General features: G+C 56.3%; 2 protein-coding genes across 16 annotated transcripts; one reads left to right on the forward strand and one right to left on the reverse strand.

Moving 5' to 3' along the window:
* LOC116666370 lies at nt 1-20,443 on the reverse strand. 6 transcript variants are annotated; one of them, XR_004323194.1, is made up of 5 exons: nt 19,142-20,443; nt 18,880-18,946; nt 17,729-17,793; nt 7,826-7,966; nt 1-1,283 (listed from the first exon to the last, which is right to left on the reverse strand). XR_004323194.1 is itself a non-coding variant. In XM_032488641.1 (5 exons), exons 1-5 carry the CDS (start codon nt 19,442-19,444, stop codon nt 1,257-1,259), a joined length of 417 nt encoding a protein of 138 aa, XP_032344532.1. In that variant the 5' UTR covers nt 19,445-20,443; the 3' UTR covers nt 1-1,256. The 6 variants fall into 6 exon arrangements, 1 of the variants encoding a protein (XP_032344532.1); XR_004323190.1 differs by having other exon boundaries at nt 1-7,190; XM_032488641.1 differs by lacking the exon at nt 18,880-18,946 and adding an exon at nt 4,730-4,811 and having other exon boundaries at nt 19,343-20,443.
* Nucleotides 16,741-24,529, forward strand: SLC39A13 (solute carrier family 39 member 13). Of its 10 annotated transcripts, none has more exons than XR_004323189.1 (10): nt 16,741-16,964; nt 18,431-18,739; nt 20,439-20,552; nt 20,792-20,985; nt 21,370-21,474; nt 21,586-21,675; nt 22,413-22,463; nt 22,781-22,889; nt 23,094-23,193; nt 23,286-23,303. XR_004323189.1 is itself a non-coding variant. In XM_032488636.1 (10 exons), the coding sequence occupies exons 2-9, from the start codon at nt 18,439-18,441 to the stop codon at nt 23,154-23,156; spliced, it is 1,047 nt and encodes a 348-aa protein (XP_032344527.1). In that variant the 5' UTR covers nt 16,745-16,964; nt 18,431-18,438; the 3' UTR covers nt 23,157-23,193; nt 23,286-24,529. The 10 variants fall into 10 exon arrangements, 9 of the variants coding, with proteins under 9 accessions (XP_032344527.1, XP_032344526.1, XP_032344531.1 ...); XM_032488636.1 differs by having other exon boundaries at nt 16,745-16,964; nt 22,781-22,909; nt 23,286-24,529; XM_032488631.1 differs by having other exon boundaries at nt 16,772-16,964; nt 22,781-22,913; nt 23,286-24,529.
* Nucleotides 24,530-25,556: the final 1,027 nt, after the last annotated feature.

The raw sequence follows: 25,556 nt of genomic DNA on the forward strand, positions 1-25,556 counted from the left end.
TAAATTCTTTCTCTATATTTAATTTTTCAAGGCTATTCTTGACAATTAAGAGACTGATACTGAAGTGAAAATCACCACAACCAAATACAGTCTGAGTCAAAAACATTCACGCATCTCCCTGTAGACACTAATAAATAGTATCAGAAATTACCTAAAATAGAAATTAAAAGCCCTTTGATTATAAGTAATATTGAAAATGACATAGTTCTCTATCTTAACTCATTGGGAAAAAGACCAGATAATTATTTAGATTCTATAATGTAGATGCACAGAAAATTTTTTTAATTAAAAATGTTTTATTTTTTTAAATTGAAGTATATGCAGAAATGTTTGACACTGCTTTTGACGTCAAAGGTATTTTTAAAAACTGAGATATAAGTGTTGTATCACACTGTATTAGTTTTAAGGGCACTGAATTTTTAATTCTTAAATAGACAGATGGATATAGAGATACCGTCACATTGTCCTGGATAGAAGTGGTAGCACCCCACCCTCCCACCGGCAGCACATGACAGCGCTGTTCCCCAGCCCACTGGCTGTGGGCGGCTGTGTAGGGCTGGGCCCTGCTGAGTGACAGGGAGGTCAGGCAGGCCTGGGATGACAGAGGGCCCGGTGGCCTTTGTCCCCACTGGGCTGGGTGGCTGAGGCGGTAGGCTGGGTGCTGTTGCATCACAATCGGAAACGTGGGCACCGTGTCCTCGAAGCTGAGTCCACATGGGGCACACGACCCCACCTCCCACAGACCCCCTCAACCAAAAGACCTCTGAAAGAAGAGAATGCCCCCCTCCCCACTTTCCCAGGAACCGTTTCCATGGGGTGCAGTGGGGCATGTGGGAAATCTCAGGCCTCAGAGCATGAGCTGGGAAAGTTGACCAAAGAGAGCTGAGCCTGTGTACAGAAATGGCCGTCTTGCAACTTCCTCTCATGGTTGAGACACTGGGAGAGGCTCCTAGGGCCCCTCAGAGCTCCCCAAGCTCTGGTCAGAGCACTGTGCTGGCTCTTTGGTGCATTAAGGTATCCAGCAAATAATGTGTTCAGGGCCTTTATGGGCCAGGCGACCAAACAGGCTAAGATCCCTGTCCCCTGGGGCGTGTTCTGGAGCAGAGAAGACAGGGCATGAGCAGAGTAGGTGGGAGCGTTACTTGCATGGTAGCAAGAGCTATAGGAAAGGACACTGCCCAACTGGGGAAGGGGGGTGGCAGGCGGGGTGGGGTGGAGGGCAGTCTGCAGTCTGAAGAGGGTGGGCAGGGCAGGCCTCAGAGAAGGCGACATCTGAACAAACCCTGGAAGAGACGGAAAGAGCCAGCTAAGCAGATATCTGGGAGAAGAGCTCCAGGCAGGGGGGACCCGCAAGGACCCCAGTGAGAGCAGAGCCAGCTGGAGGAGGGGGCGGAGGGGCAGGTCAGGCGAGTTTTGGGGGGCATTGGGTGGAATTTGGTTTTGGCTCTGGGAGAACAGCAGCACCCTTGCAGCGTTCATTTCCTTAATCATACCTGAAGTTGGGGCCCTTATCATCCCCGTGGTACCTCAGTTGAGGAAACTGAGGCTCAGAAGTGGCCCATGACTCAGCCAACAGAAGTACAAGTGAGGCTTAAACCCAGGTCTGGAGACCCCAGCTCGCATCCACAGCAGGCACTCACAAGGTGCTGTGAGCCAGGACAAGGGCCAGGACAAAGCCAGGGGAAAGGACCCCACATTGGCTGAGGCCCTGCAGGCAACCTGCATTACCTCATTCCACCTCCCTCCATCCTGGGAATTTACCATCAGGGCCATTTTACAGACAGGAAACCCGGTCCGGTCGGTCGGCAAGGGGGTGCACCTGAGAACACACAGCTAGGAGCTGGGGTGGGGTGGGAGGTGACTGCCGCTCTGAGCAGCCCCAGGACATGTGCTTACTCTGCTGCTCCCATCTCGAGCTTCTCCCATGGGTGTTCCCCTACCTAAAGATCTTCCTTAGCCCTTGTTTGTTCACAGGCTGAAGTCCAAAGCTCTGAGGCCCGTGCTGGGGCCCCCAGCACCCGGGAGTCCAGCCAGTCTTCCCACCCTCCCCCACCCCAAGTGGACCAGCCCCACCCCCACCTCCAGCCAGAAGACGCTGCTCAACATTCCCAGAACCTCTTTCTCAATCTCCCACGGCCTTTGCTCACAGTCTCACCCTCTTCCACTCCCTTAGGCCTCTGTCTTTTGAGGGCTCGCCTCCTCCTGGCTGTGCCCCAGATTCTCCCTTCACCTCTCTCTCTCCCCAGCTCTGCAGAGTCTCTCCCCGCACTCAGCGCCAGCTCCTGCCCCCTGCTCCCCAGTCCCAGTGGCCAGGGGCACAGATCTCAGAGCAGCCCGACCTCCTTCATGCCCTGATTCCCGGTCCCCCCTCCACACCCTTGTCTCCTGCTGACCAGGGCTGCAGACGGGGACCTCACCTCCTGGCCACATCACTCAGCCTCCGGCACCTCAAACCCACCGCCACCCACAGCGACTTCCTCCTGCTCACCACGGGCAGCACCCCCCCTCCCGCTTGCTCACTGAGGACAGGAGCCACTTCCCCCCCAACCAGGTCCCCTATTCTATGGAGCCCCCAACACCATTCTCTTCTGTCGAGGTACCCCTGGATCCTTCCCCACAATTGGCTGGCTATGCGGCCTATGGGCGAGCTCCTTCCCCTCCCCAAAGTTCAGACGCCTCAGTTCTACCAAGGGGTCCACAAGCCCCAGCCCCCCACATTGCAGAGAGGACAGAAAGGCGATCTGGGTGAGCCTTCCCCTTGTATACAGTAGGGTTTCACTGAAGTGCGCGTTTCCCTCACTGGCCTCCTTACTGAGCCTTGTGGAGGTTAGGAGGAAGGCTCCAGAGACCTTGATTTGAATCTCATCCATGCCCTTTGTTCACTGCGTGGCTGAGGAAAAGTCACTCCTCAGAGCCTCTGTGTCCTCATCTGTAAAACGGGGGCAATAACAGGACGGACCACACAGGGCTGTGAGAATTAGAGGAAATGTGTGATGCTCCTGTGTGATGCGCACACCAGGCATCTCTTGAGGGGAGGAAGGCTCGGCCCTGTCCCCGAGGCCTCAGGATCTCTGTGGCCCTCAGCTCCTCGGAGCTCCTACCCCCTAGCCTCTCTGAAGCCTTGTTGGAAAAACTGAGAAATGTGAGGAGCTGGGAAGCTGGCGGAGGAGAGTCTTGAGACAGCAGCAGTCTGCCCTCCCCTGCCCTCCCCGTACTTCTTTCCCCCTCCCTGCCTGAGCTCTTGGGAGGGGAAAGCCAGACGGGGAAAGGGGGCCCAGGGCTGGAGTAGGGACCCGGTGATAGAATGAGGGGGCCTTTGCAAAGAAGGAAAAATAATCACTCCTGAGCCCCTGTGATGGGCCCAGCACACTGGATCTACGGGACAGGACTTGCCTCAGTTTTACAGATGAGAAGTGGGGCTCAGAGCAGATCTTTATACCGCTCCAGGTGGCAAAGTAGAAAGGGCCAGAATCAGGGTTGGACCAGACTTATCTTATTCCAAAGCCTGTGCTCTCAGCCCAAAGCTGCCCTCATGTGTGTTCCAGAAGCCTGGGGGACGGGGGTCTCTGGGCATAGGAGGGGAGTGAGAGGGCCCTGAGGGGACCAATGAGTTAGGGGCTGAGTTGATTTCCAGGCTGTGGGCCCCAAAGCCAGTTTGAGGCTACCAAGGTATCCAGGGCGGGCATGAGGGGCAGCCCAGGGTGCGGGAGCAGGAGGCACGGACTCGGAAGGAGTTAACTGCATAAAGGGCCCAAGTGAATCAGAGGCTCCACAGGCCGAGATGGAAATTCCCTGTGCATGGCGTGTGGTCACCCAGAAAAGGGAAACGGTGCTTTTTGGAGCAGAGGACGGCGGGGGCTCGAGCCCCAGAGCAGATGCCTGCCTGGGTGGGGCTGACAAGGACGCTGAGAAGGCCTGGCCTCCGGGTATGCTCAGGCCCTGGGTGGGAGGAGGGAGGTGATGAGCCATCAGGCCAGGCCAGGCCTGGTCATGCTATGATGTGTCCATGGGCCCTGACAGATGTGTAGGAGTTCACCGGGACCAGAGGAAGGAAGGGCATTCAGACCGTGGGAACTGCTGGAGCCAAGGCACAGGGGTGTGACTCAGCATGGAGCACTCACTCGTCCCCCCTGCTTTTGTCAGGGAGCTCTTTCCTGCCCCAACCCAAGTGGCACGGCTCCTCACACCAGGAAGCACTCATCACATTTTCCTGGTGTCCCACAGCCTCAGTTTTCCTCTCAGAGCGCTCAGGGTTTTGTAACTCACCTGCCTTCTCCACAGGTCTGTCCTAGTTCTAGAGACGGCTTACACCCTGCCCTGGCATGGAGTAGGCACTCTGTGTTTGTGGAATGACAATTCATAGAAGAGGATTCTGAGGCTCAGAGAAGTCAGGTGAAACACAGTCAGCCAGCTGGCTGTGGGTGAGTGGGCTCTGGCTGTAGCTGTGCCTCAGCTGGACTTGGTGAGGGGCAAGGAATGAGGCAGGCAAAGACTTCCCTTGGGGCAGGGAAGGGGACTCTAGGCACTGACAACCCCACCTGGCAATTCTGCTGTCCAAGGCCCCCTCGAGCTTCAGGCCAGCCCAGCTCCTGCCTTGTCACAGTGCTGGGAAACTTCTGTCCTCCTGGGGAGGGAGACTGAGGTACAACAAGCTGGAGCAAGGGGCAGGCAGATGGAGGGAGAAGGGGACTGGGTACAGGAAATCCTGACTCTCAGTCCAGACACTTACTAGCTGTGCCACCTTGGCCATGTGAGTTCGCCTCTGAGCCCCAGTGTCCACTCTGTGATGGATGTAACGGGATAGGCTTGTTCTGGGGACAGAACGAACAGGCTGATGTGAACCATATCCCTCTGCGCCAACGTGAGAGACTTCGTCTATTATTAGAAATGAGTATTAATTATGCTGTCTGTCGTCTCTCCGTGGAACAGTCCCCTGCTACAGCACCATCCTGCCTGCCAGTTCTAAAGCAGCCTGTGACATGGTCTCGAGCCCAGTGTCCACCTGTCCCAGCTGAATTCTGTACTGCACGAGGGCCTGTGACCCACACCAGCCTGATGAGCAGGCCAAAACCCAACTGGAGGAGATTGATGGCCGGGGCCTCCTGCCCAGAGACAGGACCCCTGAAGCCCCCAGGTGCCCTGAGTTCCACCACAGCACCCCAGATTCCTTGCCCCACCGAGAAGGTCAAGGCTCCCTCCTCAGGCAAGGAGACGGGCAGCGTCATGGTGGCCATTGGTGTTGGAGGTTTTCCAAGCACGAAGGGGAACTGAGAACTGTGGGAATATGCCTTGAGCAGGCCAGAGCGGGCTAGGCCCAGGTGGGAGGGGGCTGCTCCACGGAGCCCAGACTGATGGGGCTCTGGGGGTGAGGAATAGAGGGAGACCCCCCCAGGCAAGCAGCTGTGGGGCAGGGGTCACTGTGAAGCGCTGGCAGGCTGTCCAGAGAGAGCTGGCTGAGCAGTGGGAGGTTGGGGAGCTGTGTGGGGAAGGAAAGAGGAAGCCATGAGGAGAGGGGGGATGGGGCGGCCGGGGATGGGGTGGGAGTGGGGGCTGGGGGCCTGGAGCCACTTTGGCCGCAGCCACTTCACTTCTCCCGGTTTCGGTTTGTAAATAGCTGCTGGCTCCGTGCAGGCGGGATGGGCCCTGCCCCTTCTGCGGCCTGAGTCCTGGCAGGCCCAGGCCTAGGCAGCTGTGACGCTTGGACCCTGGATCTGAGGACCCCGACAGGCGTCTGGGCTGGCCCGGCTCTGGCCTGGGTGGGCAGGTTCTGGTGGGCTTGGTTCTGGGCAGCCCCAACCTGTGGTCACTGAGGTAGTGCAGCTGGGGCAGAACTTGATGACTTGGCCACATCGGGCTTATTTATAACTGGGCCTCCGTGGGCAGGAGCAGCTGCTGAGCTGCCAACTCAGCACTTGGGCCAACCCGAGGCACCAAGGCAGGGGCAGGATGGCGGGGGCCGGGCTGGGCCTCAGGGTCTTGGGGTCCCCGAAGCCTCTCTGACCGGAACCACTCCTTGTGCTGTGACGGGCAGGCCTTGAGAACTAGGCGGAGCTACTTGTGAGGCAGGCATCTCAGGACCTCCTGAGCCGAAGGGGTGGCTGAACCCAGTCAGTGGACTGGTCAGCTCCCGGGGACTCAGGCCTGGGCCTTCCTGCAAAGAAACTCTTCCCCCAGAGGTCAGACGCCGTCAGCAAACTCAACGAGAAGCAAAGTCATCTCCCACCCCTTCTTGCAATAGCAGCTTAAAAACAAAACAGGTTCGGGAAGACGGCAATGCAGAATCCTGAGCCTGGCCCAGATGCTGGACCTCCAGGCACCCGACACACGGAGAAAGGTTCGGGTCCCTCATGAGGCACCCCCATCACACCACATGGGCAGCCATCTCTTTGGTGGACGGAAGGGAAGGGCTGGCCCTGCCCCCACCCCCCAAATACCCATTTGTCTTTCTTCTGAGGAAGAATGTGAAGGGGGTCTCAGACACTTTCCTAAAGTTTGCATGAATAAAGAGGACCCTCAAATCTTCCTCCCGCTTTGGATCCAGATCAGCCTTGTCACCTACCACTCTCGAGTCTGTCCCATCAACACCTTAAGTTCCAAACTTGGTCCTGGCCTTCCCACCTCCATACCTGGCCCTAGTCTAGTCCTCCCACCTGGCACTCCTCTTCCTTCCCCTCAGTCTCTCCAGGTCCCCTCTCTGTCAAGGCCTATGCCAAGCCACTCTCTGAGGGTCCCAGCCTCAGCGCTGACACTGTTCCCAAAACTAAGGGATGGAAAATTAAGGGATGTCAGAATTGGGGCAGAAATGGGTGAGGGATTTTAGATCATGGGTGCCTCGATCACCATACAAAAGAGGAAGCCAAGGCCTGGAGTGGGTCAGGGATGGCCAAAGGGCCTCAGTGAACAAAGGACAGAGCTGAGACCAGAGCTCTCACCCCTGCACCTTCCACCTGGACCACCTGCTCAGTCTTGAGTGACAGCCCTGCCTGGCCCTTTCCTCTTGGCAGGAGCTGCTGGGGATAGGAGTGATGGAGGCCTGGTATGGGGGTTAACTCAGGCCGTCCATTGCCCGGGTTGGGGCCTGGGGTGGTGGGCCTGCTTAGGCCCCTCTGGGCAGGGTCAAGGCACCCAGCCCAGAGCCACCCAGGCTGCAGCTGCCCCGGTTTCCACATCGGCAGTAGCAAGTCCGGCGCCTGAGAAAACAGGAAGCGCCCAGTCACCACAGGAAGCATGTGTGCGCAGCCTCCCCACCCCCGGCCCATTGCAAAACGCCAACAGCCCCATTACCACAGGCACCGCACAGCGGTGACCAGGAACGCTCCGGCCTCCAGGCCTGCCAAGGGGCCGGACAGACTGACTCCAGGCCTCACCTGCCTGGGCCAGGCCACACGGTGAGGTCCAGCTGCAGCCTTGAGGTGCCCACAGTCTCCTGAGCTTTGGGCCTCACGCCTTCCTCTGGGTCCTCAGCCCTATCCCCAGACCAGCCTGAGCCAGGCCTGCTTTGGCCATCATTAAATCAGAATATGGGGTCATGGGTCACAGAGAAGCCATTTCTCTGACCTGGTAGTTAGCAATCGAGGACTGTGCGCAGCCTTCAGACCTGACAGGACTCCATCCCTAAGCCTCACCAAGGCCGTTGACCCAGAGCCCGCCACCCCCACAACCCCAGGGAGCTGTCTGCTGCCAAGTCCACACCTGCCACACCCTCTGCCCAGCCCCAGCCCTTCCCAACCGAGACTTTGCCGGCCCCTGGGGTCCTGTCCAGGCTAGTTTTTGGGAGGTTAGGGCCCCTCCTTACCGACCCCCACCCCCACCTGCCCCAACTTACCTCTTATTTCTGGCTACCCCAGGCTCAACCTTTGGAAGAAGATGGGAGTCCAGCAAGGCCAAGGTCCTGTGCCTGGGAGGCCTGTGCTCCTCCAGCCCCGGGGACAGCAAGGAAAAGAGAAGAGAGCAGAGCATTTCATGGCTATAATAAATCAAAGGGGGAAGTCAGAGCAGGAGAAATAAGAAACTTCCCTACCCTGGGCACAGGGACCTGCCAGGCGGCAGCCCCCGGTGCCCCACAGCCTTCCCCCCTCCCTCCTGCATCCCTGGCCGGGGCCCACATCTGATGCCTTCTCCCCAGGCCTGGGCACCCCACCTTCCCAGAGACCTCCTGGGCATCCAACAGCCCTTCTTGTTGTGTACCCTGGAGGCCAGGCACCTCTCACCTGTGGGCCTCAGTTTCCTCCGAATGGGCATGGAAATCCCCCAAGTCCTGTGCTCATCTGGGGAGGTGAGGGACCAGGCTGCCAAGCAGAGAGGGCTGAAGATGGGCAGTGCCCCTCCAGACAAGGCCCCACAGGGCATGAAGAGATGAGTGAGACATCCTGAGAATTCCCAATGGGACAGTTGGGCTGGGCTGGGCAAATGTCTGTAAGAGGAGACGGGAGGGCCAAACCAAGAGGCAGGAGTGCAGAGCAGAGGTGGGAAGAGACCTCGACTGTGAGAACAGGCAGGGCCTTGACCTCAACTCTGTCCCTGCACTTTCTCAAACCAGACCCAGGGGCCCAGGGCCTGGGGTCCACGGTGAAGGCACCAGATGTACACAACCGCTCAAGGCACATGGCATGTCTTCCTGGACTATCCACTCAGGTAGAGATTGAGAGTGGAAAGTTAAAGGTGGGAGGGGAAGCCCACATATTAAAAAGGACACAAATCTGTATGCATTTTTAACATAAAAGTATTTTGGCTAGATTTGGCCCCATTATGACCCATGCTCCCAGATTCTCAGCAGACCTTCCTCCAGCTCCCTCGCTGTTGGGGCGCATTGGTAGAGACACAGGGTGCCTCCCCTTAAATGCTCCTGATATGATGAGCTACTCCCCTACTCCAGGAGTCTCTGCCATCACTGCAGGCAAACTCTCCTGGGCCCCAGCCCCACTCTCCTGGTGATGTCTCCTGGGTGGCTGCCAGCCTACAGCCAGAGGCTCTTAGGAGGCAGTGGTAGGGACCGGGATCCCTCTCAGCCTCTGAGATCACACTGCTTCACTCACAACCTTGTCAGGCAGATAAGATAAGAAAGAGGCTGTAACTGTTGGAGTCCAGGCTGCAGAGCCAGACACATCAGAGAACGTGCATTGTGTGACCCCGGACAAGTGATCTCACCTCTGTGAACCTAGGTTTCCCCATTTGGAAAATGCCTAACTCGAAAGTCTGCAATGAGGGACAAAGGAGGTCATGGAATGGAGCCTCGGGTGATCTCGTGGCCGGCAGACTGCCACTCTCATCTCCTCCCAGAAGCCCCCACTTCCTCCCTCCTTTCCCTTTCACCTGCCTGAGAACCTCTGCTCCCTGCTCTTCTCTGCACCCCTGGGGCCCCTGACCTCACTCTGACCTGTCCTGATCTGGGAGAGTGCTGGAGCTGGGGTTCCCAGCTCTACCCCCAAGGCGCTCCATCTTTGAGACAGAGACCTCGGAGGCCTAAACTCTTGCCCTGGCAGGACTCCCCACTTATGCGCGCACACCTCCTGCCATCCCAGGACACCCCCTTCCATCCTCAGACGGCCACACTGTTTTAACGACTGGTGGCATTCACCAGGCACCCTACATACACATCTTGTGGTCCTCACAGCTGCAGGTATTCTTATCCCCATTTCACAGTTGAGAAAACTGAGACTCAGAAGATTGAGGTTAGCTGGCTAGAGAGGGGCAGCCTGAGCTAAGAACTCACTTCTTTTGTCCACCAACCCTGTAGAAATCCTATGCAAACCATGAGGCAAAGCAGCACCTCTTAGGAAGAAGACTGAGCCTTTTAGGGGTTGCTGCTGCCCAGGCTCATGGTCATGGCCTATTCCCAGCTCCCCTGCTCTGTCCCCATCATCAGAATCTCCTGCTTCAACCTGGCCCAGGATATCAGAGTTGGAAAAATTCCAGCTTCAGGTGCCCATGAGAGCAGAAAGATTATAAAATCCAGAAAGGTGAGCAGCCTCCTGAATCAAATGCTCCCCTTGGCTCCCAGCCCTGGGCATGAGCACCCAGCAATGGTACTTAACTCCCTGGGAAGACAGGCCCAAGGGGGCAGTGTTCCCTGGTGGTGAGAATTGGGGTATTGGTGCCAGACATTCCTGGGTTTATATATCAACTTTGCAACTGATAGGCCACCCCCTGGGTAGGTGACTTAACCCTAATATGGAAAGAGAAATGCCTCTCCTGACCTGGAGATTTCACAGAAGGGAAATTTATCTCTAAAAGCCAAGCGCTCAGCCCTTCATGCATGGACTCATTTAAGCCTCATAACAGCTCTGACAAGTAGGTACTATTATTACTCCCATTTACAGATGAGGAAATCAAGGTGAAGGAATCTTCCCAAGGTCACATGGCCTTGCAGGGATTTGAACCCCAACCCATGTGACTCTAAGTCAGATGCACTTCCACTGCCCTAGCCGGGATCCCTTCCTTTTCTCCTAGCAATTTTTCTCTACCACCACCAGCCCACAGGGTAAGAGGCCCTGAGTGGCAAGGTAAGCCATGACTGGCTGAGACTGCAAGGCTTGGCCCTGCCTAGCTGTGGTGCAGTCCTCAAATGCCTGACTGCTCTTGCTCTTGGGTCGGGCTGGCAGAGGGCTGCCTGGGCATGCAAGGGGTTGGCCCCAGCTGCAGTAGGGACTCCTCTTGGCCCCTGCTGTCCTGTCTTGGACCTACCATGCGACTATGTTGAGGCCTCACCCTCTCCTGTAGGGCGGGTGTAAGCCTTTCCAGGGTGCCTGCAGGGTAGGGCCACGAAACCAAGAAGCTTGTCCTTCTCACTTGCTTGGGCCCCTTCCAAGGACCTGGGAAAGCCTCAGCAAATTTGTATTTGTGGTTTTGTAATCTTTTTCTTAAAGAAGGCCTGCAGATTGGAGAAGCATCAGGCTCCACAAAACCTAGCTCTGTCCCCCAGCTTGGGGGCAGTGGGAAGGGTTCCACTCCCCCTCCCCACTTGCTTCCTGCTGCCTGGCTCTGAAACTTAAGGCAAGACGCCCACTTTCCCATCTATACAACGGGGAAGAAGCCTGGAGAGTCTGCGGGTACAGCTAGGGTAATGAGAAGAGCTCAGGGTATCCGTCCTTTACAAAGGGCCCAGATCCACACAGGGATTTTACCAGCCTGCACCTGTTCCATCCCCAACAGCCCAGCGGAGTAACTGGAGACCCCTACCCCCATTTTCCAGCTGAGATGACTGAGGTTTGGACCGAGCAGGCTGGAGCCCCATCCCCTACTGCTCCCTGGGATCTCCTTCCAGGATGCCAGGCCCCACGTCGGGGGCAGGAGGCCGCCGGCCGACTGTGGCTCTAGGGGTTGGGACCAGAGGGTGCGGGGGCGGGCTCGGCGGAGGCTGGGGAGGGGAGGCCTCGTCCCGCACTGTCTCACCGCAGGATCGACCTCGGCCCTTATCTGCTCGCGCAGCTTCCGCCCCCCCACCCCAGCCCCCGCCGCAGGCCTGGCCGCCCGCCTCCCACCCCCGCCCCCCGCCCCGGCCTCCGGAGGGGCCGGCCCGGAGCGCCCCTCCCCCACGGCCGCCCGCCCCCAGGGAGCGCCCGAGCTGCCGCGGGCTGCTGCCCAGCGGAGCAGAGAGGGGCCCGGCCCCCAGGTGAGAGCCGGAAGTGATAAATAACTCCTGGTTGGGGAGGGGGGCGCACCATCGCAGTGAGGCCCTCCCTGCCGCAGCGTGCCCGCCGCAGAGTGCCCACCCCAGCCCGATTGTGGCTCCCCAAACCAGGCCCCCTCACCAGATCTGGGAGGCAGGTAGGGGGTCTCTTAAGGCCCCAGGGAGCAGGTGGAGCAGTGGGGTCGGTCTGCACGGGGTTCTGAGGAACACGGGAACCCCTCCTCCACACACACGCACACATGCACACGCACGCACACCAGCGTCCCTGGCACAGGTGTGGGTGGGAAGAGAGAAGTGGAGACACCTTAGAGAAAGTGAAATGCAAGCCACAAACTGGAGCAGACTTGTGACGTCTGCCACATGCAACTGACAAAGGATAAAGCATCAAAAATATGGAAAGGACTTGTAAATCCATGGCGGAAAAAAACAAGTAATCCAACAGAAAAATAAAAGACGTGAACAGGCCTTTTCACAGAAGCAGCAGCACATCCGTCCAATGAACATCTAAGGGATGCCCAGGCTTACTGGTGATGAGCACCATGCAAATGAAGACCACAATAAGATGCTGCTTTACACAGTCTGAAGGGCAAAAATTAACGAGCCTGACAGCACCAAGTGTTGGAGAAGAGGTGGAGCCGCGGAATCTCCAATGCATTGCTAGTCAAAGTGCAACTCCATACAACCACTGGGGAAAATAATCTGGTCTTATCTTATAAAGCTGAGGCCCAGCAGATCCCCTCTAGGCTTAAAATCAAGAGAAACTTGGGTATGTGCTCCGAGAGACAAGGAGAACATTCAAAGCTACACTCTTCTTAATAACAAAAATCTAGAAAATAATCCAAATGCCTACTGACAAAAAGAATGGGTACATAAATTATAGAGGATTCTTTTCACACAGTGGCACATGGTCTAGCAGTGCAAGCAAATGAACAGGCTTCACACAATATCATAAATGAAACTTAGAACCCATAGTATTAAGTGAAAAAGCCAGTCCCAGAAGACAAACACTTCCTATGAAGTTCAAAACCAGGCCAAAGCATAACTCTACAGAAAACAATGTTGTTTCCTTCCTTCTAATACTTTTGTTATTAGGAGATGACATGATTACCCACCCAAAAGACTTAAGAGTAATACTGAGAAATGATTAGAACCAGTAAGAAAATGTAGTTGGCTTACCAGATTTCAAAGGAATGCATAAAAACAATTTGCCTTCCTATGCGCTACATTTAAAATATAATGGGAAATACGTTCTTTTAAATATTACAAAAAGTAAAATACATAAAAGTAAACTTACGAAGAGTTATGCAGGACCTGTATGAAAATAATTGTTTAAAAAATCACTAAATAATGTTTAAAAAAAAAACCTTAAAACAGCTTTTTCCCTTATTAAAAAAAAGCCAAGTTGAATAGAATATTGTCTATTCTGTTTTTTTTAAAGACTGAAAAGATTCAAATTTTATCAAGAAGGAAGCAGGGAGATGGGATGGGGAAAGGGTAACCAGTAAGCAAATCTATCAATAAACATAAATAAAAGAGGGCCCTGCGGAGGCTCAGATTACAGTACCTAGTGCACGGGGATTTCATCCCACTTTGCACTCCTGAGGCAGGAGAGGGGAAAGGGAGACATTAAATTCATTTGAACACACTTCTCTTCAGGGTATAGGCAAGAGCTTGTCTTTCTTTCCAGAACACCCCACCAGGGCTGGGGTTGGGGGGAAGGCCTGTGGACTCAGGGGACAGGGCTCAGGGCCCCAAAGACACACAGCATTGAGGGCCTGGACAGGTCCAGAAGACTTCAGAGAGGAAGCGGCCTCGTAAACGGGCTGGAATTCAATCGGCAGAGATGGTGGAAAGGGAAAAACGGGCCAGGCCAGGGGTGGGGTGGGAGTTAACAAGGGGGACGGTAAAGGCAGAGAGGCCAGAGGGAAAGTCGTGAGGCTTGGCTGTACACGCTGCACACGGGCCGCCCCATGGGAGACTGGGCACAGGTGCAGGGGTTCTGTGGAGTTAGTGGGGCCATCCTCTGGCCGGGGCTGGAGACTCCGGGGAGTAGGCACCCTAGGAACTCACGAGGGAGCTAAGGCTGCTCTGGGAAGAACGACCTGAAAGGGGTTAGGGTTGGAAGTTCCAGAGGGGCAGGCTCTGGGTAAGCAGCCAGCTCTGCCTCTTTTCAGCCATGAACTCGGGCACCCTTGGCCTTAGATGCTTTTTTATAAGAGATTGCTACCTGCCTGCAGATCCCCACGGAAAGCTCTGACAAGAAGAAGGCTTGCTGTCTCACAGAAGGCCACACTCTGGAAGCAGAAGGAATGTGCATCCACCTGCAGCCTAGAGCCTCTAGCTCTAGCCCTGGACTGCCCAAGGAGTGGGGAGGGTTGTCAGAGCACTGGCGACGCCAGGCCATGCTGGTCTCGCAACCATCACCTGGTCAATGGGCTCAGGAGCAGTCCCACCTTCCAGAAATAGAGGGCTGGGGCCTGGTTGCCGAGAAAGGCCCCCAGTAAGGATACCAGAGCCAAGAACAACGTGTTAAAGTGAGGCCCTGGGCAGCTCAGTGAAATCAGAGAAATGGGTCTGCAGCCCCCCAACCCCAGATGCCTCCCAGCCACACAGAGCCAAGCAGTATCCAGGCTCGTGCCCAGCACCACACCCAGGAAGTCCCTGAGGCCTCCAAATGGATTGACAGATGTGTTGGAAAACATTCATCTGTGCTCAGCAAGGAGAGGAGAGGAGTAGCCCTCACCCTGTGTCTTTATCTGTTCTTTTCATCACTGTAATTTTTCTTTATAGTCACGTATCCACACATGTAAATAATAATATCTAATCCTTAAGTAGAATTTCCCATATGCCAGGCATAGTTGTAAGTGTTTTGTGTATATTCATTTACTTCATATTCATAACTGTTCAATATAGTAATCCATTTTACAGATGAGGAAACTGAGGCATAGGGAGTTAAGTAATCTGCCCCAGGAAGTCTGGTTCTAGAATCTAGTTGTCTTAAACATTGATTTATAAGGCCATCATATATATATATATAAAAGCTTTTATGTATCTATTTTTACATAATTGCATAAATGTGATCGTTATGTGTTTTAATGTGTTTTTAAAATTTGTCCTTTTATATATTGTTAATTCTTATTTTTTATTGAAGTGTAGTCAATTTACAATGTTGAAACAGCAAAGTGATTCAGTTATACATACATATATATACATACATGTATATACATATATATATATTCAGATTCTTTTCCATTACAGCTCATTACAAGAAATTGAATATAGTTCCCTGTCCTATACAGTATTTCCTTTTATATTTTTATATGTTTTCCTCCCCAACCCAGGGAATACATATTATCACTCTAATGTTTCTGTATTTTTTATTTATTCATAATTATACTTGGACTTGTACATACCAATACCTATAACCACATGTACATATACAAGGCTCTTTTTTGTTGTTATTTTAAATTAGTAGATTATATTAAACAAATATTACTGCATCTCTCTTTTCTCACTCATCCATACCTGGAACCTCTGGTAGATATACTTCACAGTTTTTAACAGTCACATTTGCCCACCCACTTGGCCCTCCTGGCTCATGGTCATCTTCTAGAGTCCCATCCCCACCCCCAATAGGCTTGTTTCTTTAATCCGTTAGGGAGTCTGATGCTGATGGTGAAAATTGCAGGCCAGATGAGAGGAAAGGGCATTGAGAAGGTAGCAAGTGGTGTTTCCAGCTGGGTCTTGCTTATCCCCTTGGTGGTGGCCAGCAGCCCTCAGCCCCAGAGGCGGGAATGCTGACTGTGTTATTGTGAAATCATGTGTATATTATGAAGTGCTTTGCATATGATGGAGTGATTTGCATATATGGGGGGGGATCTTAAGAGTTCCCAAAGCAGCATCCCTGAGTGTCTTCCACCCTTTGCAAAGTAACCAACTTGGGGGTTCCACCTCAGAACCGAGGGAGGGGAACAGAAGGGTGTCCCCCGCAGACCTATGGGCCTGGGGGGTGAGGCAGACAAGGGGCTTTCAGAGGAAAGCTGATCCTCCTTTTTCAAGCTGGGAGTCGAAGAGGGGCAGACATTGGAGTGTGAGGTGGAACAGAGCAACTGGTGCGGTATGTGAGTGCTCTGTGTCCTCAGAGCCCCCAGTGAAGAAGAGCAACACAGGATGGATGAAGGAACTACCATAAGAGGCAGATGGGGTTCAGAGGCTTGGAGACCCCCACCCTGTCACAATTTCTGCCGGAGTGAATACCCTAGTGCCCCTTCCTGAGTGTTTTATAATCCTGGCTGATTCCCAGAGAAGGATGCAAAGTGGAAATGCTGAACCAGAGTCCCATGACCTAGAAATGAGAGGTGCTAGCATATGCTTCGGGTTCAGGGACACCCAGGTTTATCAAGGTTCTGCCATTTGTGCTACTGTGTAACCCTGGGCTAAAGGTACCCACTTCAACGTGACAGACTGAGGATTGAGGGAGGTAATGCAAGTAGAGTGAACGGCACGTCATAGGTGTTCAGTAAATTGCAGATATAATAATGTTATTGTTTGCCACCCTAGTCTGAGGTGAGGGAAGTACAGAGAGCCCTTGCTCCCCTAGGTTTGGAGTAACCAGCAGCAGTGTCAAGCCACCATGCATTGGACTCCAAAGGGTTACAAGCCCTGGAGACAAAGGCCTGAGGTTCCCAGTGAAAAACCAAAGCATAAAAATAATTCGATGAGTAAGAATAAAATTCCCTCTTCTGAGGTTCCCGGGGCTAGGCCCCTCCCTGCGGCAGGCACTTCCCCTTTCCCTTGCTCATGGAGGAGCCAGGCCCGGCTGACTCAGAGCAGGAGCGCCGCAGCCAACCTCCCACCCCGACCCCGGCCCGGGGCGGTGCAGTCTGGCAGCCGAGCGCGCCCTCGTGCGGCCGCGGCCGGGACTGCGGCCCGAGAGAGGAAGCAGCGGCCAGACCCGCAAGCCCAGCCACCCGGCCGCTCGCGGTCCCTGTGGAGCCGCCGCCCCCGCCTTGCCCAGCCCGATTAAGCGCGGTGCCCACGGGGCTCCCACTTCCGCCCGACCCTCCCCGTCGCCCCAGTCCGGCCCGAGCGGAAGTGCGCCAGCCGCCCGGGTCCCCCATGGCCGGGAGGCGGAAGCGCGCCCGACTGCCGCTCCCCCGAACCCGCGGCGCGCGGCGCGCCGGGTTCCGGACAGGTCCCGTGTGACGTGGCTGCGCGCCGGGGGCGGCTCCGGGCCGGGGGCCGGGCGGCCGGGCCGGGAGGGGCAGACCCGGGGCGGGGCGCGGCGCCGCAGCTGGATGGCCGGGGCCGCCCGGAGCGCCGTCGCTGCCGCTCGGTGAGTGACCGCCCGACCCCCCAGGGCCTGAGCCCCGGGCGGGACGGACCCTGCCCATACCCTTGACCCCGGCCCGGCTTGTCCTGGTGAGACCTGGGCCTCTCGCCCAGAGCCGGGGAGTTCAACTTCCTTGGGCTCTTCTCCGCTTTCTCCCCACGCGTCGCTCTGCATCTCTCCCTCTCTCTCCTCCTCCGCATCTGTCTCGCACTCTGCCTCTCTCACTCTTGCTCCCGCTCTTGCTTTCTCCCTTTCCTCTCTCTCTCTCTGATACTCTCGGCACCCCATCCCCTATCCCAAACTTCTGGTCCCCTCACCTCTACATGACCCGCCTCCGCGTCCAAGTCCGGCCTGGCGCAGTCCTGCCTTTGATCCCCAGTAGAGCCCAGCAAGTTCCATCATCAGGGTCCCTTTAAGACTTGGAGATCTTAGACCCGAGCATCTTTTCCAGCTGATTTCCCTCCCTCCTGCCTCCATCAGCAGAAGAGGAAACTGAGGCAGGGACATCACAGGCCCAAGATCACAGCCAGTATGAGGCAGGACAAACCACATTTAAACCTCGTGCCTGAATTTCCAGATTGAACTTCCCTCTTGGTTGACTCACATCCAGGTCCTGTGATCCACCGGCTGGGAACACTTATGCTGCCCAGCGCCCTGGGCTCCGGCAACGTGAGGAGGGCTCGCTTTGCCTCCTCCATGCCAGGCACATTCACCTGATTAGCAGGCTCATCTCATTTTCGTGACTGTTTGAGGGAGGCAGTACTTACCTCCATCCTACAGAGGAGGAGAGTGAGACCAGAGAGGGGCTTCCAGGTCTTGCCCAGTCAAGCATCTGTAAGTGCAGAGCACAAAGTCAAAGTCAGGTCTCCTAAGCCTGTGATCTGTGCTGTGTGCATCTGTGCCACAGCTCCTAAATGAAGGATCCTCTCTTCAGTCCCATCTGCTATCTGTCTCTGTGCCCAGAGATTTGGGGCTCATTTCCTAGGAAGAAGCCCTGGTGGTCCTGACCTAGCTCAGCTGCTTGGTTTCCCCACCTGCACCTCCTAATGTCGCCCCAGCAAGCTAGACAGGGCCAGCCTCTGTCCCTGGGGGTGTCCTTACTGGGGCTCATCCTGGCGGCATAGCCTCTCCTGGCAGCCAGACACCCAGCTGGGCCGGGCCTACCGGTGGCTGAGGGGAACCCAGCCAGCGCCTCGCCCTGTCATTAAAAAAGTTTAGCCTCAGGCGGACACACTGACACACAGTCTGGAGCTGGCTCCCAAGGAAAAAATGTGTGGGAGTGCAGTGTGGAGCAGAGCCCCCTGGCTCGTGCACCCATCATTCAGATCTTCAGAGGCCCTGGGGGAGGCAGGCTGGAAAGCAGGTGCCATGGCCATTGGGAGTGGGGGGAGGGTTAAGATGCCACGTTTCCTAAGCAGGTGTGCGGCCAAGGGTGGCTGCTCACGTAAGTGGCCTTTGTGTTTTTTCAGCACGTGGTATGCCTGGATGTCCCTGCCCTGGCTGTGGCATGGCGGGACAAAGGCTCCTCTTCCTCACTGCTCTTGCCCTGGAGCTCCTAGAGGGGGCTGGGGGTTCCCAGCAGGCCCTCTGGAGCCGGGGTTCGGCAGCGGCCTGTCGCCTGGACAATAAGGAAAGTGAGTCCTGGGGGGCCCTGCTGAGTGGAGAGAGGCTGGACACCTGGATCTGCTCCCTCCTGGGCTCACTCATGGTGGGACTCAGTGGGGTCTTCCCATTGCTCATCATTCCCTTGGAGATGGGGACCACGCTGCGCTCAGAAGGTTGGTGACCCTCCTCTGGCACCCATGGGCAGCCAGCAGCGTGGTAAACATGCTGCTGCTTTTCCCAGGAGAGCCAGGTCTCGAGTTCCGAGTCACAGTGTGTCTGAGGTAGAGGGTGGGGACCGAGCACCATTCCTCACCCTGGTCCAGTGAGGCAGTGTGTGTTTAGGGATCCAGCCGTGCTCGTTTGTTCATTCATTTGTGCATCTGTTTATGCCAAAAGAATAAGAGCAATCAGTCACCAAGAGCAGTAGAGATAGTGGCTGGAAATATGGATGCCAGTCTGCCTGGGTTCAAATCTTGGCTCTGCCACTTACCAGCTGGGTGGCATTGGGCAAATTCCTTAACTTCACTCTGCCCCAAGCTCCCAACCTTAAAAATGGGAATAATAACAATATCTACCCCCATAGGTGTTATGGTGAAGATCCAGTGAACTCATATTGGTAAAGTGCTTAGAAGACTGCTCGGTGCAGGGAAAATGCTCCGTGTTCGCGGGCCCATGCTGGGTACCGGGATGCAGCGAGAGTGAAGTGCTGCCTCTCCCTTCAGTCTCTGCTCTTAGTGCGAGAGTGCTCAGACCCAGAGCCCCTGGGGCGGCCTTACCCAGAAACACATGCGGGGCTGCCGGCCTGCCTCTGGGGAGGGGGTCTGGGATGTGGGCGCAGGCGTGGCGGAGGCTTTTCCTTGGCTGACTGCCTGTACCATCTATCCAAAGGTGACATTCTGTAATGAAAAATAAACAAGATCAGATGGGGAGCTGCTAAAAATGCAGGTGCCTGTCGCCCCCACCTGAGAGTGTGACATAGTAGGTCTGGGCCAGAGCCCCAGGAATCTTTGAAATGAGGGTCCCAGGGCCTGTGCTGCCTGCCAGGCTCAGGAACTGTTCATTCAGCAGATGTTTATGAACGCATCTGTGCCAGGCAGTGGGCTGAGGGCTGGCGCCACCGCTGTGAACAGAGCCCTCCCGGGGCCCTGCTGTCACGCCTGTGCGTTAGCTCAGCCCCTCTCACAGCATCCCTGTGAGGTCAACCTAGGGAGGACTTGGATTATTAGCTCCATTTTACAAGTGGGGAAGCACAGGCACAGAGATGTTCTTCGAGGAACCCAAGGTCACACAGCCTGGAAGCAGCAGCTTCCCCTGGGATCCCACCCCACCACCAAGCTGCCTCTTCCCTCTGGGCCTCAGTTTGTCTGTGGAACCAAGGGTTTCGACATGGCCCCCTTAGGGCACTTCCAACTCCACATGTTGCAAGTCTGCAAAAGTCCTCAAATCTCCACCACTTTTCTGAGAGTAACAGAGAAAAATTCCCATTTAATAAGCATTTGCCATATGCATTGTCATTAAATTATCACAAGATCACTATCAGATAGATACAATTGTCCCCCACTTACAGATGAGGAAACAGTTCCGGAAGTAATCTGCCCAAGGTTACCAGCTGGTGGGTTGGGGAGCTGAGAACTGTTGGGCTCCCAAGCCCAGTCTCTTAACCCTGAAGCAGTGGAGGCTGCACAGTCAGCCTGCAATTTGTGGTGTATTCCTGCCCACTACCAGCCCTTGCTGGGCCTGGAGGCGGGGGCCCAGGAAGGCCATCCGCCCATGTCCAGCCTTCTGGAGACTTGCAATATGGTTGGGACCACATGAAGAGCCCAGTAAGCTGGGTGTGGCTCAGCCCCCAGGTCCCACATCTCTGCCTTGTAGCTGGAGCCCGGCGCCTGAAGCAGCTGCTCAGCTTTGCCTTGGGGGGTCTCCTGGGCAATGTGTTTCTCCACCTGCTGCCCGAAGCGTGGGCCTACACGTACAGCGCCAGCCCTGGTAAGTGAGGCCACAGGCTGCGGGTGGGAGGGTGGCAGGGGTGAGTGGGTGGGAACTGGTACCCATGCCCAGGGATGGCCTAGGCCCTGCCTGCTCTGCAGATTGACTGTGAGAGGGGTTCAGGGCATCTGGCAGGGAACTTGCCCTGGTCCCACTGCCTGGTCCCTGTGGGAGTCCCTGGGGCCCAGCTGCCCCACGAGCCAGTCCTAGCGCCCTGCCCCATCACTGCCTTGGACTAGGTCCCATTACAAATGGTCCCCCTTCTGTGGCCCTGGCTGGGCCTGGCCTGTCAGTGCTGCCCCCTGCAGGTGGTGAGGGGCAGAGCCTGCAGCAGCAACAGCAACTGGGACTGTGGGTCATTGCCGGCTTCCTGACCTTCCTGGCATTGGAGAAGATGTTCTTGGACAGCAAGGAGAAGGAGGGGACTAGCCAGGTGAGCCCCAAGCCCCAGGGCCTACACAGGTCAGCCTCTGTGTGGTGGTGCCAGGGCCTGGAGGCCCAGGTTCTGGAGTCAAGCCCTGAAAAGAGGATCTCTTGCCTTTCCTGGGAGCTCTGGGAGGCTGGGCCAGCTTGTTTGGAAGGATCTGGGGAGTGATGGCATCAGCTCCTGCCGTGGCTGGTTCCCATAGACTGACAGTGACACCAGGGTTGGAGGCAGAGGGTCGAGTTTGGGGGCACCCAGCTGATCAAGCAGCAAAGTCTAGTCAGATAAAAGGGGTGTTCTCCGTCTGTTTCTCCATCTCTCACTCCCCTTCTGTCTACCCTGGCTGAGTGGGGGGCATCTAATGTCACCTCTCCCTCCTTCTCCTGGCCCTAGGCCCCCAGCAAAGACCCCGCAGCTGCTGCCGCGCTCAGTGGAGGCCACTATCTGGCCCAGCCGGCTGCAGAGCCCGGCCTGAGCGCCATGGTCCGGAGCATCAAAGTGAGTGGCCCTCTCAGGGCCCCCTCCTCCTGCAGCCGCCCCACCCCGAGTGGCTGGCCCAGCTCAGCCCTGACTGCCTGGCTCAGCCCAGCTTTCTCTCCCCTCATGCAGGTCAGTGGCTATCTCAACCTGCTGGCCAACACCATAGACAACTTCACTCACGGGCTGGCTGTGGCTGCCAGCTTCCTAGTGAGCAAGAAGGTGAGTGGGGTTGAGGCGAGTGGGGTCCAGGCCATTCCAGTGGGAATGAGGGGGCGTGTGTTAGCCAGTTGGCTCTGCCTCCAGAATAGCTCCCCAGTCCATCTGCTTCTTGCTCCCTCCATCACAAGGCCCTCACCTAAGCCACAGTCCTCCGTGCTGCTCTCCTGAACCACTGGTCTATTCTTCCTGCTCCTTGTTGCAGTCATAGGCCTCTGCCAGGCCCCTGCCTGCTTCTAGATTCTTGTCCCTCCACCCCCCTCTCTCTGCCCTCTGTGCTTTTGCCCCAAGGTCTGCCTGCTCTTGAACTGGCCAAGCTCCTTCTCCCCTCATGGCCTCTACCTCACTGTTAGCTCTACTTGGAATGTTCTTTCTCCCACTCTTCAAACTGCTGGCTCTTCATCCTTCAGGGCTCAACTAAAATGCACTTCCTCCAAGAGGCCTTTGCTGATCTAAATTAGGCCCTTCGTGCCCTGGCACCCAGTCCACCTTTCCCCCATAGCACCTGTCATGGTGTGTAATCACATGGTTCTTTGTGTGTTTACTCAACCCTTGCCTCTCCCATCCAGCCTGTTGGCTTCTTGAGGGCAGGTTCCTTGTCAGTTTCATTTGCTGATGTATTTCTAGTAGCCAAATGGTACCCAGCCAGGGCGCTCAGAGCAGAGCAAACATTTGTAGAGTGAGTGGACAGGTGGGTGCCCTCGCCCTCAGCACAGACCCCACGGCCCGCCTCCCTACAGATCGGGCTGCTGACCACCATGGCCATCCTCCTGCATGAGATCCCCCATGAGGTGAGTGCCAGAGGGTTCCCAAGATCAGCCTGTGGGCGTGGAGCTGGTGAAGGGGTTTGGGGTGGGACTGCTCGGCAATGGTAGGCTGGGGGTGCTGGACCATGGAGGCCTGGAGTTGCTCAGCCTGCCAGGCTGCAGCCACCATCCCAGCCGTGCTCCAATGCCCTGGAGACTAAGGGCTCAGCTGAGGGGATGTGGGCTGAGGGGTCCCAGCCGTGTGGCTGGTGCAGGGGGCTCAGTGTGCATGTCCATACCTGAGGTGCTCAGGGGATCTGGCCCCACTGGGGCCCAGAGTGATCATCCGGACCTCCCCTCAGGTGGGCGACTTTGCCATCCTGCTCCGGGCCGGCTTTGACCGATGGAGCGCAGCCAAGCTGCAGCTCTCGACGGCATTGGGGGGCCTGCTGGGCGCCTGCTTCGCCATCTGTACGCAGTCCCCCAAGGGAGTAGGTACGGGCGTGGTGGGTGGTGGCGGCAGGTGGCGGTCAGCAGAAGGGCCCCAGCCAAAGGGCACAGCTGCCCTGCCCCTGGTATCTAGCTGAGTTCTGCCCTGAGTCCACTCTATGGGAGGGGGTGTGGTACACGTGGCTCCCCTGGACTCCCAGCCAGTCAGGGCTTCTCCTCCTGCAGAGGAGACTGTGGCCTGGATGCTGCCCTTCACCTCTGGCGGCTTTCTCTACATTGCCCTGGTGAACGTGCTGCCCGACCTACTGGAGGAAGATGACCCGTGGTGAGCTACCCACTGGGAATGCCATTTGCAGGGCCTCTGCCCCTCCCTCTCAGCCAGTGCCACCCTCTGAGCCCCAGCCCCTCTCCCCACAGGCGCTCCCTGCAGCAGGTGCTTCTGCTCTGCATGGGCATCGTGGTGATGGTGCTGTTCTCACTCTTCGTCGAGTAACCGTCCCTGACTTCCCACCCCCTGCAAGCAATAAGAGACTCGGATTCACTCTGACCGTGTGTGTGAGGCAGAGAGTGAACGAGCCTCCGACCAGACAAGAGGATGGTGTGTGTGTGTGTGTGTGTGGTGTACACAGGTGACCAGAGGTGTGTGCGAGACCGACACTGTGATCCCTCGTGTGCTGGGCCCAGGGCCCAATGCCTGGGCCTGCCCCTAGCCACACTGTGGTCTTCTCTCCTTGCCACCCTGTTATCTTCCACCTCCTGGAGTCAGCAGTGAGGAATGGGAGCACTGGTCCCAAGCAGGGGCCTCTCCAACCTAGGACCCCAAGAAGAGTAAGAGCAGCTCAAGGAGCCCAGGGCTGCAGGGAGCCCCAAAGCTGTCTCCTACTGGGGCCTCATGGGTCCCTGGCCCGAGGGAGTAAACCCCTCTGCGGACACACCCAGCCCTAGGCAGCCAGGAACCAAGGCTGGGCACCTTCTCTGCTGTGTCCAGTGTCCCGGCCCTTCAGCAGCTCCAAGGCCAAAGGAAGGAGAGGCAGGTGCTCATGTGGCCCCAGCCCCCCTCAGCACTGACAGTCCTACCGTCTCCACACACAGCTGGGAGATGCTTTCTAAGACCTTCTCCACGTGGCTGCATGCCCTGGGCTAGCTCCTGTTCCCCCAGTGACTGCTCCCTGGCGGTGCCAGCAGCTCTTGCCACCTCCAGCTGCCAAACAGCAGCCTGCAGGGCAGCAAGCAGCCCAGGGCCAGAGAGGCCTCCCAGTCAGCTCAGGGATGCTCATGCCGGCACAGGGTCCAGGCAGACACTCTGGGGGCAGGAAGAGAGTGAGCTGTGGCCGCCCCTCCCAGCTCGGGCCCCTTTTCCTGTCCCATTTCGGGTGGGGTTAGGTGGGGGTGGCGAGGGCTCCACGTTGTCAGCACTCAGGAATGTGCTCTGGGAGAATGCTGAAGCCATAATCCCCAGCTATTTCCCTTGGCTGACGCCCAGGTACTCAGCTGGCCCACTCCACAGCCAGGCTCCAGCCCTGCTGCTCGACCGTGGGCGTCCGGAGAAGTAGCCATCGAGAGGGTCTGAATGGTTTTTACAGCAGTTCTGCTGTGGTTCCGTTTCTATCTGTAAATACCTGTTCTATAGATGAGATACAAATAAATATACACAAACTGGCTGCCTCTGTTCTGTGCAAGAGAGCCCATGGTCAAGCAGGGCTTTTCCCGGCGCCCCATGCTCCAGCCAGGTTGGCTGCTCTGCGGGCCTAGCTCCTGCAGGCCGCCCAGCTGCCTCCGCCACCATCCCCTTTCCAGCCCTTGTTTTGTCTCTGAACTTTTGGGGTGTTTCTCAGAACAGGGTATACATTTCCTGTTCCCCTGGCTTGTTTTGTTAGCTTTTTATACCAATAATACAAGCCTGGCTATAGGCCGTTAAAGCCCATGTCACCCCCAAGGGTGGTGTCCTCATTTTATAGACCTTCGAACCCAGGGCTTTTTCCCGGCGTGTCCCAAGTAACTTAACCACGAAGGGAGCTCCATCCACAGTCATTTCCAGGTCTGGCCTCCATTAAATTAAGTTATTTTTCATTAAAAAGAAAAAAGGAAAAATGAGACCTTAATTCTAAATCATACCCTCACTTCTAGTGAATATGCTGAGTGTAAAGCCAGCATCAGGCACTGGGGGGAGCTGCCTCCCCAGTGCCACTGGGAGAACAGTGCAGTCTGGGGTTTTCCTCTACCTTCAGTAAGCTGCTGGCGGAGAGCACGGCTGCCCCACATCAGAGGCTGGCACAGGCTGTGAAACCCAAACTGGCTGCACCCTCAGCTGAGAGTGCCTGGCTCTGACTTGGCATCCTCAGCTAAAGGGACCTGCTTCACCCAGTTGTGACATACATACTAAGGACCAAAAAGCAAGGAAGGAACCCAGGGCTGTCCCGCCAGCCCCCACCCTCCCATCGGCAGGCACTGGAGCTCCTAGCCTGTCATGTCCCTGCTGGGTGGCAGATGCACGTGCAGTCTTCGCACGCAGCCCACTGAGGGAGGCCATGGAGTCCCACTTACAGGTGTTGACACCAAGGTAGGGGGTGAAGGCGGTGGCTGCATTCACTCGGGTGCCCTGGCCGGGGCAAGGGACAGGGAGGGGGGGATGCTGGAGTTGGGGAAGCTGAGCCCAGGACAGGGACAGAACCAGCACACTTCAGAGGC

Source organism: Camelus ferus, chromosome 10, assembly GCF_009834535.1.
Source record: "Camelus ferus isolate YT-003-E chromosome 10, BCGSAC_Cfer_1.0, whole genome shotgun sequence".
NCBI classification, from domain to species: Eukaryota; Metazoa; Chordata; class Mammalia; order Artiodactyla; family Camelidae; genus Camelus; species Camelus ferus.